Source organism: Bos taurus, chromosome X (genome assembly GCF_002263795.3).
Source record: "Bos taurus isolate L1 Dominette 01449 registration number 42190680 breed Hereford chromosome X, ARS-UCD2.0, whole genome shotgun sequence".
Lineage (NCBI taxonomy): Eukaryota > Metazoa > Chordata > Mammalia > Artiodactyla > Bovidae > Bos > Bos taurus.
Window position 1 is genome coordinate 74761438 of NC_037357.1, and position 14521 is coordinate 74775958.

Sequence of the window (14521 nt, forward strand, 5' to 3'; positions counted from 1 at the left end):
TTTATGATTGTTATATCTTCTTGGTAATTTATAGATATTTTCTTTGTAGTTAACATGGGATTAGATGTAACCTCCTAAAGTCATAATGTTATAGTTTGAATTTAATGAACTTAACTTTAATCACATAGAAAAATATTGTAAATGTATTATACAGCCCCATTTCCCCTTGCATATAATTCGTGTTGCACATTTTGTTTTTATATATTTTATGCCCCAGTAACATATAGTTACTTTTTATGGTTTGTCTTTTAAATTCTATAGAAAGTAAACTTGGAATTACAAACCAACTTTGGCCGTGTGTGTTTTCCATACATATGGATAGTTCTTTATCCATCTTTCAGTATTCTTTCATTTCAGCCCAAAGGCTTCACTTTAGCAAATTTTGTTGTGTAGGTCTATTTTTAATGAACTGTCTTGGTTTAAGAATGCATTAGTTTCTCCCTCTATTTTGAATGATACTTTTGTTTAATATAAAATTCTCAGGTGACAGTTACTTTATTTCAGTAGTTTAAAATATATCATTGCACTGCCTTTTGATCTTCAAGTTTCTGATGAGAAATAAACTGATAATGTTATTGATGATCCCTGTTGTGATAGATCACTTCTCTCTTGATACTTTCAAGATTCTTTCTGTCTTTGTACTGTGAAGGTGTAACTATAATGTGGTTAGTCTGAGTCTCTTAGTTTATCTCAGTTCAAGTTTGTTGTGCTTCTTGGATTTGTAGCTCCTGGTCTTTACTCAGGCTACCCCAAATTTGGAAGTTTTGGCCATTATTTCCTCAAATAACCTTTTGCCTGTATTTTTCTTCTCCTTTGACTCTCATAATATGCATATTGGTCTGCTTGATGATATCCCACAAGTCACTTGGTCTCTCTCTTTTCTTAATTCTGTTTCCTTTCTGCTACTTAGACTTGATAATTTCAGTTGACACCTTCATGTTCAATGATTCTTCTTCCTGCTCATATCTGAATTGTTTTTAAAGTTATTTCACTTTTTTCTTTTTCAGTTCCAGATTTTCTGTTTGGTTCTTGTTTGTAATTTCTACTTCTTTGTTGATATTCCCCATTTTGTATCTTTTCTTGATGTTTTTTAGATTGTGCCCAGTTTTGCTTTGTGTAATGAGTCCATTGTTGAGGACCTCTTAGGGATGTTTTCTGTTATTTTAATTTCTTCTTTTGAATTGCCCATGTTTTCCTGTTTCATTGTTTGGTTTGTGGGTTTTTTTTTTTTTTATTGCCATTGGGGGTTTAGCTATTATAATGTGATAACTCTGGAAGTTAAGTTTTCTCCCTTTCCAAGGATTTTTTGTATTTTTTTCTTTAGTTGTTACTGTCTGATTGTTATGAGACTCTCCTCATTTATTTTTACAAAGTTTGTTTATTGTTGTACATCATTACTTAATGCTCTTTTCCTTTCTCTAGTGTTCTGTTAATGTTTTGAGGGAGATTTCCTTGAATGCTGATTTCTTCTCAGTCTTTTTAAATTAGCTCTGTACTGGAATACTTCTCTAGTACTTAACTAGGCTTACAGTTAAGCCAAGGATCCCTCTGAAGGTAAAACTTGAGGTTTGCTCAGTGTTTTTTTTTTTTTTTTTTTCCGGGGAAACATGGCTTTTTAAATTATTCTATATGTTTTGCTAGTTTCAAATGCCCTAAATTCCAGGAGTCTTACCTAGCTTCTTTTCTGGGCCTTAGATGGTCAGTTGTATTTCTCCGTGTATAATGTCTTGGCCTGGCATCTGTGGGTTTACAGTTGCCTTGTAACTATTTTTTTCTCTTTAAGCATTTCCTTTTGTTTCTCCCATTAGAATTTAAGTTAGGTGAAATAGTAGTAAGAATTTTATGTCATTCCTTCATTCCTCTGGCAGGTTAGAATAGCTGTACACAATAACTAGCAAATAATTTATACTGTACTCTCTCTGGTTTGAGGGAAGAAACTGTCCACAAGGCTATTGCTGCTTCAAGAATAAGACTATCACTTCACTAAGAGGTAGTGGGTTAAGAGCAAGTAAAGATACTATAAAACTTTACTACCACTTTGAAAATGGCCTTTTCTTGACTGGTCATTTACTTGTTTGCTATAAACCTTTGACTGTTTTCCAGAACTCTGACAAAGTTGGTTCAAACAGTTTCTGATTTTTAAAGTTTTTTCATTTTTCATTTGTTTTTATATTTCTGTGTGAAAACAGGAGCTTAGAGCTTGTTTCTTGTCATTTTGCTGACATCTTACTTTTCCCTTAGTGTTTGAATGTTATAATCCATGGGTATAGAATTCTAAGTTATTAGCTTTTTCTTGATGTTGCTTCTTCATGACATGTTGTTTCTTGTCTTTATTTTTGCCCCTCAACCCACCCATGTGTATGTAATGTGTCTTTTTTTCTTTTTTAAAATGATTTGATGTTTTAATGGTTTGTGAAAATTTATCTATTTATCACCGACTTTCAGGAATTGATGGCTGTGATTTTCTTAGTTTTTATCCTGGCTGGTGCTCCTTTAACTTGCTGGTTCTGTGGACTTACAGTTTCTATCAAAATTTTTGAAAGTTTTGACCATTATTTCTTCAGACAAGGTTTTCTGTTCTTTTCCTATATGAGACTCTAATTACATATGTATTAGATTGCTGAGCATTTTCCCACTAGTTTCTTCAATTCCTCCCCCTGCCCCCTCCCCCCGCCATTTCATTTTAGGTAGTTCCTCTTGCTTTGTCTTCAAGCAAGATCTTTTCTTCTTTTCCAGTATGATGCTAATCTCATTCAGTGAGTTTTTCATATTAAATATTTATTTTTTATATTTTTATTACATAGAAATTACATTTGGATCTTTCTTATAGCTTGTATTTCTTTTCCCACTGTGTTCACATCTTCCTTTCAGTATTGGAACACATTTTACATCTGCTTTATTGTGCTTGTCTGCCAATTTGAACATCTCTGTCACTTCTTACCATTTTTGTTAAGTGATTTTTCTGTTGATTATTGTTCATAGTTTTCTTTCTTGATGTATCTAATAATGTTTTATTAAAAACTGCTGCTGCTGCTAAGTCTATTCAGTTATGTCCAACTCTGTGCAACCCCATAGACAGCATCCCACCAGGCTCCGCCATCCCTGGGATTCTCCAGGCAAGAACACTGGAGTGGGTTGCCATTTCCTTCTCTAATGCATGAAAGTGAAAAGTGAAAGTGAAGTTGCTCAGTCGTGTCTGACCTTCGTGACCCCACGGACTGCGGCCCACCAGGCTCCTCTGTCCATGGGATTTTCCAGGCAAGAGTACTGGAGTGGGTTGCCATTACCTTCTCCTATTAAAAACTAGACATTGTAAATCAGGTATTGTTGAGTGTATGTTGTATTCTATGGGAGAGTGCTGGCATTGTTCTGTATAGATATTTAAGGTACTTATTAGTTCAGTTTAATTATTCTTTTTGATTTTTTGCTGTGCTGGTTCTTCACTGCTCTGTGTGGGCTTTCTCTAGTTGTAGTGAGCAGGGGCTACTCTCTAGTTGTGGTGTGTGGGCTTCTTATTGCCGTGGCTTCTCTTGTTGCAGAGCACGAGTTTTAGGCTCACAGCCTTCAGTAGTTGCAGCTTGTGGGCTCAGTAGTTGCAGCACAAGGGCCCTAGAGCATGGGCTCAGTAGTTGTGGTGCACAGGTTTAGTTGCTCTATACATAACATGTAGGATCTTTCCAGATCAGGGATGGAACCCCTGTCCCTGCATTGGCAGGTGCATTCTTAACCCCTGTAGCAGTAGCGAAGTCCCCAGTTAAATTATTTGGATATTTCAAAAAAAAAACTCTTAAGGTGTGTCCCTGTAGTTTATGAATGGTTTTGCCCCACTGCTAATGTATGGCCTTTGTCTTTTCTCTACTGAATGCCCTGAGTTAGTATGAAGATCATATTCTACCTTGTTTAAAACTGAATGCCTTCCAGACCTATATGATCACTGGGGACTATTTGCTTCATGACTTTTTGGTCACACTTTGTCTGGCTTTGTGGAATTTCATTCTTCATGTGCATTGTAATACTCAAGACTAAAGTGACTCCCATTTTGATTTCTGGAGGTCTTTTTTTATAGCTTTTTTCTCTCTGTGATTTCTCTGTATTTTTTCCAGCTCTCTGAGCTTGACCTCTGTTTCCCCAACTCAGCACAACTCCAGAGTTCTGCTTGAGTTATCTTAAATTCTGAAATGTACCTTCTGGTAGCAATCAAGAGGGATTAGGGCCCTCATTGATTTTTCTTCTCTCAGGTATCGGTGTCCTGTTGGTTCCTATAATCCAAAGTCATATGTTTGTTTCATATGTTTTGTCTACTTTTCTAATTGATTACAACAGGAGGACAGATTTGGTCCCTAATACTCCATCATGCATCATCGTACTTAATCTCCATCAGAAGAAGTGGGGCTCAGCCTTTTCAGTGTGTTGCCTAAATGATTTTGTATTCATGTTTTCTTTTCCTTTTTCAATTCAGACATGGGATGCATGTCCTTATTTATTCTTTACTATAGCTTAATTTATTTCTCCTAAATTCTCTCATTTCATTCCTTTCTGTCTATTATTAGTTAAATAAACTTTCCTTAAGTTGTACCTTTAGTGCATAAACACATGTACTTAGTCACAGATAAGTAGACCATTTCTTTGTAAATTATCTTCTCCATTCAGGTTGAAGATTCATTCATCTCTAATCCCAAAGATTGTGCTTAATAGCTAAAATGTCATCCATATCACTTATGAACATATGGTTCAGAAGTCTTAGTTAAAGCCTTATATATTAGTTTTCTACTGTGCATTAAAAAAAAAAAAAAAACTATCAGGCTTAGCTAAAAACAAAGCAAAGTTATTATCTCACAGTTCGATAAATCAGGAATTTGAGAGTGGCTTAGCTGAGCCTGACTCTGCTGGGTCTTCTGCTCAGTTTCTCACTAAGTTGAAATTGAAGATGTTCGCCAGAGCTGCAATTTTCATCTAAGACTTTGTGCTTTTTTCTAGCTCACATGTTGACAGAATTAAGTTCCTTGTGATTCTGGCAATGAGGTTCTTAAGTACTGTAGACTTCTCTATAGTGTGGCAGTTTGCTTGTCTTGGAGACCAGTAAGAGAACATCTCTTACTCATCAATCTTTTAAAGGGCTTACCTTGCTTAAGCCCACCTCATCTAAGGGAATCTCCCTTTTGATTATGTCAGATCAACTGATTAGTTGCCCAGTTATGGGAATGATTATAGTTACAGATCTCAGTCACCCCCAAGGGAATGGAGTAATATAGAATGTTTACAGCAGAGGATTGGAATCTTGGAGGCCATTTTAGGGTTCTGCCCACCACACCTTGCAAACAGGACAAGACATTCAGATAATTTTCCATTTTGGCTTATGTCTTTGACACAGCACTATGAAGCTGGGATACATCCAAGGTAGAACACAATAAAAATTTGTTGAATACTTAGTCTGTGCCTGATACTTTGTTTTCTTTGCCTCATTTAATCACCACAACTACCTCATGAGAGTTATTTATAAGCTTTCCTAGTTTCCACATGGACAAACTGAAGCTAAGAGAGTTTAAATAAGTTGTTGAAATAGAGCTGGGATCTAGATGACCAGTGCTATTTATACTCTACCATGTCTTGATTTGTATATAATTCTAGTTTTATCAAGGTAATATATTACAAATTTGTGACTTGTTTAAATAATTTTTACATGTAATAATGATACTGTAGTTATGATTTTAAAGAGAGAGAATGTCCTTTTAAAGAGACATTCTAAAACATTTACAGATGAATTAATATACTTGCTTGGATTTGCTTCAGAATCATTTATGGGATCAGAGGAGTTGGAGAATGAGTGAGAGGCTGCCAGTGAAACAACTGGCCAGAGGTTGATAATTTTTGAAGCTGAATAATGGGTGATAGGGCTCATTATGCTATTCTGTATACTTCTATTCATGTTTGGAAATGTCTATAGTGAGTATCAAGTAATCATTCATTCCTAGTTACAGTTCTAAATAAGGAAAAAAGTACCAGCTAAAATTTTCTTCTTTTTTTTTCTATTACAACATCATGATTTATTAAAGCACAGCATTCTGTACAACAAAGGGCCTTAACAGTTGTCTGTTCTCAGCCAAATTACTCTATAAGTTAGTTTCTCTTAATAAAAAACATGTTATACTTTAAATTAGTAATTTAACTGATGAGGAAGTTACCGTAATACCTATTTTAACATTGAACAAATCTAACCACCTATTGGACATTAATGTAAAATCCTGACATAGAAATTGATTTAAAACTTCTCAAAATAAATTCATTAAAGCAAGTTCCCTGTGAAAATATGTAAGAATGAAAGCTAGCATAATAGCAGGTGCAGTCTTTACATTTTATTAACCATAGAAGATACTTTTTTAATGAGTCTAATAGAGACATTAACTGTGCAAAAGCTGATGAGATTTACAGTCTTAAATACAAGCACCAACACAGAAAGGATATTGTGTCAGTTCAGTTCAGTTCAGTTCAGTTCAGTCGCTCAGTCGTGTCCGACTCTTTGTGACCCCATGAATCGCAGCACGCCAGGCCCCCCTGTCCATCACCAACTCTCGGAGTTCAACCAAACTCATGTCCATCGAGTCGGTGATGCCATCCAGCCATCTCATCCTCTGTCGTCCCCTTCCCCTCCTGCCCCCAATCCCTCCCAGCATCAGAGTCTTTTCCAATGAGTCAACTCTTCACCTAAGGTGGCCAAAGTACTGGAGTTTCAGCTTTAGCATCAGTCCTTCAAATGAACACCCAGGACTGATCTCCTTTAGAATGGACTGGTTGCATCTCCTTGCAGTCCAAGGGACTCACTCTCAAGAGTCTTCTCCAGCACCACAGCTCAAAAGCATCAATTCTTCGGCGCTCAGCTTTCTTCACAGTCCAACTTTCATATCCATACATGACAACTGGAAAAACCATAGCCTTGACTAGATGGACCTTTGTTGGCAAAGTAATGTCTCTGCTTTTGAATACGCTATCTAGGTTGGTCATAACTTTCCTTCCAAGGAGTAAGCGTCTTTTAATTTCATGGCTGCAATCACAATCTGCAGTGATTTTGGAGCCTCCAAAAATAAAGTCTGACACTGTTTCCCCATCTATTTGCCATGAAGTGATGGGACCAGATGCCATGATCTTCATTTTCTGAATGTTGAGCTTTAAGCCAACTTTTCCACTCTCCTCTTTCACTTTCATCAAGAGGCTTTCTAGTTCCTCTTCACTTTCTGCCATAAGGGTGGTGTCATCTGCATATCTAAAGGTCCATTAATTCTGCACTTAAGAGGATCGTTTCTTCATGTAAGCACAATCTCATTTATGAATTACACATGATATGTAGTTTAGGATCCATCTACATTATGCTTATAACTGTGTGCTGATGCTGCTAAGTTGCTTCAGTCGTGTCCGACTCTGTGCGACCCCATGGACTGCAGCCTACCAGGTTCCTCCGTCCATGGGATTTTCCAGGCAAGAGTACTAGACTGGGTTGCCATTGCCTTCTCCCTAAAATTTTATTCTTAAACATCATAATGTCCATAGTTTAAAGTCATGACTCTTTATTGATTTTCATGGAACCATAAACCTGTTCATATAAGCATTTTCTTTATTAAAGTATTAATGCATAGTGGTTAAGTTCATGGATTCTGGAGCCTAACCCTCTTGGTATAAGTCCTAGTATTGTGTTACTTAAGAGTTGCATGACCTTGTATAAGTTATTTAACTTCCCAGTCTCTCAGGTTTTTTTTTTTTTTTTTAATTTGTAAAATGGCAATACTTGTACCTAGCTTATACAGTTCTTTTTTTTTAATTTAAATTTATTTATTTTAATTAGAGGCTAATTACTTTACAATATTGTATTGGTTTTGCCATACATCAACATGAATCCGTGAGTATACTATGTAATGGATAGACATTGGGATGAGACAGCAAAAAAATATATTCAGACACATGTATTTATGTATATGTATTTAAGTTTTCTTTCAAGTAATAAAGGAGGTGATTGTTTCTCTTTTGCAATTAAAGGGTGTTATATATTCTTATGCTTTTGAGCCTGAGGTTCTCATACCAGTGTTTCTGAAAATTTTTCCCTTTCACAACACATATTTACAGTGGTTTTCAGTGGGAGCCTTTTGGAATCTTGGGTGGGACAGTTCTTGTTTTGGACTGTCTTCATTCACATTGTAAAACATTTATATTTACCTTCACTACTGCCTGAATTAAATACTAGTCATGACCAGTCATTGTGGTAACCATAAGTTTCCTTGCACATTTTCACATGTCTTCTAGAAGAATGTGAAGTGAGTGAAGCTCGCTCAGTCGTATCTGACTCTTTGCGACCCCATAGACTGTAGCCTACCATGCTCCTCCGTCTGTGGGATTCTCCAGGCTAGAATACTGCAGTGGGTTGCCATTTCCTTCTCCAGGAGATCTTCCCAACCCAGGGATTGAACCTGGGTCTCCCGCATTGCTGGCAGACGCTTTACCATCTGAACCACCAGGGAAGCTCTAGAAGAATAGAACCAGTCTATTTAGATTTTAATGGTGATGTCATAGATTAATTTAGAGTGCTCCTTTTCTCACATCTTTTTGTATCATGTGTTAAAGTGTTCAAGGTGAAAACCGATGAGCTATTAATAAATTACCAACATTACCACAGTGATTCAGAGTCTTGTAGAGGTTTTTTATTTTAGAAAACATGTAAACTAATGATCCATCCTGGCCTTACTGAACAAAAATTACTGGATTTTAGTATGGAAGTAGAACATGTCTGTATTTTGGAAAACTTCCCTTAGTAAGATTCATATTCCACCGTTGCTTAAAAGATTTCTTTGAGCTTAACTATCTATGATTCCCTTTCTTGTAGGTGATAGAAATTGAAGATGCTTCACCGACTAAGTGTCCAATAACAACGAAGTTGGTTTTAGATGAAGATGAAGAAACCAAAGAACCTTTAGTGCAGGTTCATAGAAATATGGTTATCAAATTGAAACCACATCAAGTAGATGGTAAGAAACTATTAGATGGTTAAAGTGTTTTTAGTTAAATTTTACCAATATTTGATGGCCCCAGTGTGCCTCACATTCTGCTAAGACCTGGAGTTACATTTACTGGTGAGCATAACAGATATGATCCCTGCCCTTATGGAGTGCATAAGCTAATGAGGGAGAACAAAATTGAACATTGCACAGAAAATAAGTTTTGTGAAACGGAAATTGTGTGCCACTCACAAACGGGTATATATATAGCAAGTGGATTTCACCTAATCTGCAGTGGTTAGCTAAGGGCAGTGGTGTAGTAGGGAAAGGTACAGTTAGCTAAAAGCCTTCTTTAGGAAATGCTTTTTCAAGTATTTTTGTTAATAATATTCCTTTATTGGTTTTGGAAAGATATCCAATTATCCCTATCTTCTGCTTTGTCTGAGTGGAATCAATAAATCAATTTTGAGTGTGTATGTGAATGAATACATTAAGTAAATTCTGTAGTTCCTACTCCTTAGGTAGCAAGCCCATTTCTTGTTCAGTTTTTAGTGTTGAATAAAGGGAGAAATGATAAATTAGCTCCTGATAAATTAAATCCCACCCTGGATTGACTCAATAAACCTGAAAGTATATTCGATAGGGATCTATTCTCTCTTTGGATAAAGTTTCTATTAGATTATTTATCTATCTCTTTGGACCATCCCAGGGAATGGAGAAAAGGTCTGCTGTGATACCTGAGAGGACTGAAAGTCACCCTGTTGTGTGCCTGTGTTAACATTTTTTCTAATAAACCTTAGCGGTTGGTAGGGGGGTTGTGTGTAAAACAAATCTCATTTACATTAAGAGATTTTTGTCTCTCTCTTTTTAAAAAATTCTGTTTCTTAGAAGTTTTAGTTATATTTTTGATGTATTTATGAAGGAAGATTTTTTTAACTTGCACCTTTAAATTTGAACTTAACAAAGATATCTTTTTTAGGTGTTCAATTTATGTGGGATTGCTGCTGTGAGTCTGTAAAAAAAACAAAGAAATCTCCAGGTTCAGGATGCATTCTTGCCCACTGCATGGGACTTGGTAAGACTTTACAGGTAAGAACATGAAGGTATTCTGTTCTTGTGCATTCATGAATTAAAAAAATATATATTATGTTCTGTTAGGTTCCAGATGCGGTTGTAGGGTCTGGAGATAAAGCAGCAAATAACAAGATTTCTCCCCCAACAAGCTTATAATCTGGTGGGAGAGAGAGATTTTAATCAAATAAAATAAGAAATATGTACTTTCAGATAATGTTAAGGAAGCATAGAGAGGGAAAGCATCTTTTAGGAAGTGATGTTTGAACAGAGACCCTAATGAAGTGAAGCAGTGGGATTATAGGCATAGCCAGTAAAACTGCAAAGATTCTGAGGTGGAAATGAACTTCCTTTACAACTTTCTTTTTGTTGTGCTGTGTGGCTTCTGAGATCTTAGTTCCTCTATCAGGGATTGAACCAATGTCCTTGGCGTGAAAGCACAGAGTCCTAACCAGGGGATTCCTGACTTTAATAGTCTGTGATCCTGTAGTAATGAGAATATAATGTATTTTCACTATTAAAACACTACATTTCTGAATGCAGGAAGCTGCAGGAAGACTGCCGGAATTGTAGCAGAGGTGTGGAATTAGTGGGAAAAAATATATATATATATATACACGTATACATATATACATATATATGTGTGTATATATATGTAATTCCAAGCCATAAGACAGTAGATTCAGTGAGTCAGAACACTTTGCAGTGGAAAAATACTCTATGATATAATTTTCTTCTAAATGGGAAGTGGTATTTTCTAAAGATCGTAGGAATGTTCTCTGGGGACTAGGGACTTAGTAGCTATTTTGCTGTGGTTATTATTTATTATATTCATATTATTATTATTACTGATCATAAAATAATGGAGCTTTAGAGTTGGAAGGACCTTATGTATCATCTAGTTGAATTTCCACGTTTTACATGTTATATCTCTTTCTCTGTACTTTTCCTGGTTTGGAAATTGTGACCTTTGCCTGGTTGCTTTATTGTTTAAACAGCAAAAAAAAAAAAATCCCAACTATTATAAGTTTGCTCAATTTATTTTCTTTTTGAAGATATTTAAATGAAGGTGGCAACTTAATTTGTTTTCTTGTAGGTGGTAAGTTTTCTTCATACAGTTCTTTTGTGTGACAAATTGGATTTCAGCACAGCTTTAGTGGTTTGTCCTCTTAATACTGCTTTGAATTGGATGAATGAATTTGAGAAGTGGCAGGAGGGATTAAAAGATGATGAGAAGCTTGAGGTATATTTAAAATATTTTCTATTATCTAAATGACTGCATAAAATTCATATAGTAAAAAATAAGATTTTTAATTGTCAGTGATGCATGTTTCAATGGGGATATTTAGTACTTATGCATTCCTACCTTTAAAAATCTTTATTTTCCCACCAAAGGTCTCTGAATTAGCAACTGTGAAACGTCCTCAAGAAAGAAGCTACATGCTACAGAGGTGGCAAGAAGATGGTGGTGTTATGATCATAGGCTATGAGATGTACAGAAATCTTGCTCAAGGAAGGAATGTGAAGAGTAGGAAACTTAAAGAAATATTTAACAAAGCCTTGGTTGATCCAGGTAAGATATTGACAGGCACTGAGATAACAAAGCAAGTTGAATGAAAAATGTGGTTATGTTTTATTTAACAAATACTAATTGACCAACTATTAAGAAGCTGGTTATTGTTTGTCATTCAGGTTTTTGCTTTCTGTTTGTTTCTTAGTATAATTTCATTAAGATGAAATCACCCTTAATATTGCCACATGTTCAGAATTCACTTGCTGAGTCTGAAAGTATTTGAAGTTTTCAATAAATAAGCAATTAAAAATGTACCAGGTATGTCACAATTGCAAATTCCTCTGACTGAATATTAGACAATCATAAGAGCGCTCTCTATTCTCTGAAAACAGTTCTTTACATTTCTTTTCCAACCTTATGTCATTAGAAGAATTGCTGCATTTTTCCTTTTTTTAAATGGGTCATCACTGTGGAAGGTTAATATTTACAGTGCTGTTGACAGTATCCTCATGATGCAAGATCCAAATATTTAATCCTTATTTGTGACTTGGAAAAGCAGCAAGTTGTAACTGTCCCAGAGCCAACAATATTTAGTTACTTGTGTTCTATATTTTTTTTCTTTTCAAACTTTATCTGTTATATCTAATTACTTTAAGACACTGTTGAGGCTTTAAATGTTTGTTGAGAAAGTCTAATTTTTCACTGCCAAAATATTAGTATTATTTTGAATAGAATAATTTGAATTTGAATAATAGAATCATTTGAATAGAATCCATGGCTTTGCCCCTTTTAAATTTTATTTTTAATTTATTTTTTCAGCTTATTGAGGTTTAATTGAGAAGTAAAATTGTAACAGTTAAAATGTACAATGTAATCTTTTGATACATGTAATCTTTTGATACATTGTGAAAGGGTAAACCCTTTGTGTTACACATCCATTATCTCACGTAGTTTTCTTTTTCTTTTTGGTCATGACATTTATGCTCTACTCATTTTCAGATTTCAGTTATATAGTGCATTGTTATCAGCTATAGTCACCTTGTTATCACCATGTTGTTTACACATTAGATCCTCAGACCTTATTCATTTTATAACTGAAGGTCTGTACTCTTTTGCCTTTTTTTTTAAAGTAATGATATAATCAACATGTATCAAACTAACTGCTATTGTAAATGTTAAGTTTGTCCTTTTCTCATGACTAAAATAGTTGTCTAAAATCCTGTGGTTGTTTTGTTGTCAGAGAGCTATAAGCTAGTGAATAGTTTTGCAGCATATTTTTCAGAAGGTTTCCTTGAAACAGTTTAAAACAAGTTTCAGATGTTTAATTTGATCATGAGGAAATAAATTAAAAAGAAATGAAAGTTTATAATATAATGAGTAATGTTTGTTTTTCTATGTAAGCTATTTAGTGACATTAAAAAAACATTATTTTGAAATTTTTGTTTATTTGTTTACAGACAAGTTGAAATGACAGTAAAGAAAGTTCCCATTTATCCTGGACCCAAATCCCCCACTGTTCATCTTACATTGCCATGGTAGATTTGTCAAAACTAAGAAATTGATATATTAGTAACTAGACTCTAAACCATATTTGAATTTTACCAGTTTAATATTACCATCCACTTTCTGTTCCAGGATCCCATCCTGGGTACCACATAGCGTTTGTCATGTCTCCACATTCTTCTCTGGTCTATGTCAGTTTATTAGTCTTTCTTTTATTTTCTGTTATCTTGTCAGTCTTGAGGAGTGTTATTAAAGTATCCTGTAGGATGTTCACTGGTGTCTGTTGTTTTTCTTGTGATTAGACTGGTGTTATAGTGACAGTACACATGGAATATTGCCAAGCAGGCGTATTCATCCGAGCCTTGGTGTCTGAAGTTTGGGCTTGGTCACATAGATATGGTTGACCACTCATGTGGGTCATCTTAGTTTCTAGTCCCTCCAGAAGTTGAGAAGATGCTAGATGCCCAGAGCTGATCTCCCTTCAGCCCAATCACCTTGTTAGCATACACTATCTCTAATGTTTCCCAAGCCATCTAGGTAAACAAATTTTTATCAAGTTAGACATTCCTGGAATTTAGAGGTTACCGCCCTAGAGCTGGAGGCAAAGGCTAAACTGTTTTTTGGGCCAGGTTAATCCTTTACTTCTCTACATATATGTGTACATAGATAAAAATTACCCTGTTTGAGGTGGTTATTTAAATAAAATGGGATCATAATATAGATTTTGAAACTCTCTTTCTTTTGTTTAGTAACAACACATTTGACATATCTTTGAAGGATAGTGCAAAGAAATGTACATCATTAATTTTAAGTTCTGCAACATTCCATCATAGCATAGTTTTATTAACCCCTTTGACCAAGCTTTTAAGTTGTTTCAATTTCCCACCATAACAATGCTTCAGAGAATACTTCATGTATCTTATGATACTTGTGGAAGTATAGCTTTAGGATAAATTTCCAGAAGCTGAAATTTGGGTTAAGGGTGCAACATATTTTACATTTTAGTAGATATTATGAAATTGTCTTCCACAGTATTTGATTAACAGTTTGTGAAAAGTGAAAGTGTTAGTCACTGTGTTGTGTCCAATTCTTTGCAACCTCATGGACTATAGCCCACCAGTCTCTTCTGTCCATGAAATTCTCCAGGCCAGAATAGTGGAGTGGGTAGCCATTCCCTTCTCCAGGGGATTTTCCTGACTCAAGGATTGAACCCAGGTCTCCTGCTTTGCAGGCAGATTCTTTACCATCTGAGCCATCAGGGAAGCCCCGTTGATACTAGCTTAGACTTCCACAAAGGATGTATCAGTACCTGCTTCACCACACCCTCATGAACACGTAATATTAGGTAGTAGAAATCATTTTAATCACTTGTATAAAAGATAATTTTTATATTTAGAAAACTTTTTAGGATTCAAAATAAATAATAAGTTTTTACATATAAAGCAAGATTCGTATT

The 14521-nt window shown here is 35.2% G+C and overlaps 1 protein-coding gene across 10 annotated transcripts in view; it reads left to right on the top strand.

Annotated features, from left to right (window-relative positions):
* The window catches only part of ATRX (ATRX chromatin remodeler), a 286038-nt gene that overhangs the window by 164302 nt on the left and 107215 nt on the right, over positions 1–14521 (top strand). For all 10 annotated transcript variants that reach the window (XM_005227976.5, XM_005227973.5, XM_015461633.3 and 7 more), the window contains 4 exons: positions 8867–9008; positions 9958–10067; positions 11146–11292; positions 11445–11622. In XM_005227976.5, the coding sequence (XP_005228033.1) occupies positions 8867–9008; positions 9958–10067; positions 11146–11292; positions 11445–11622 (577 nt within the window). The remainder of the gene's footprint in view (positions 1–8866; positions 9009–9957; positions 10068–11145; positions 11293–11444; positions 11623–14521) is intronic.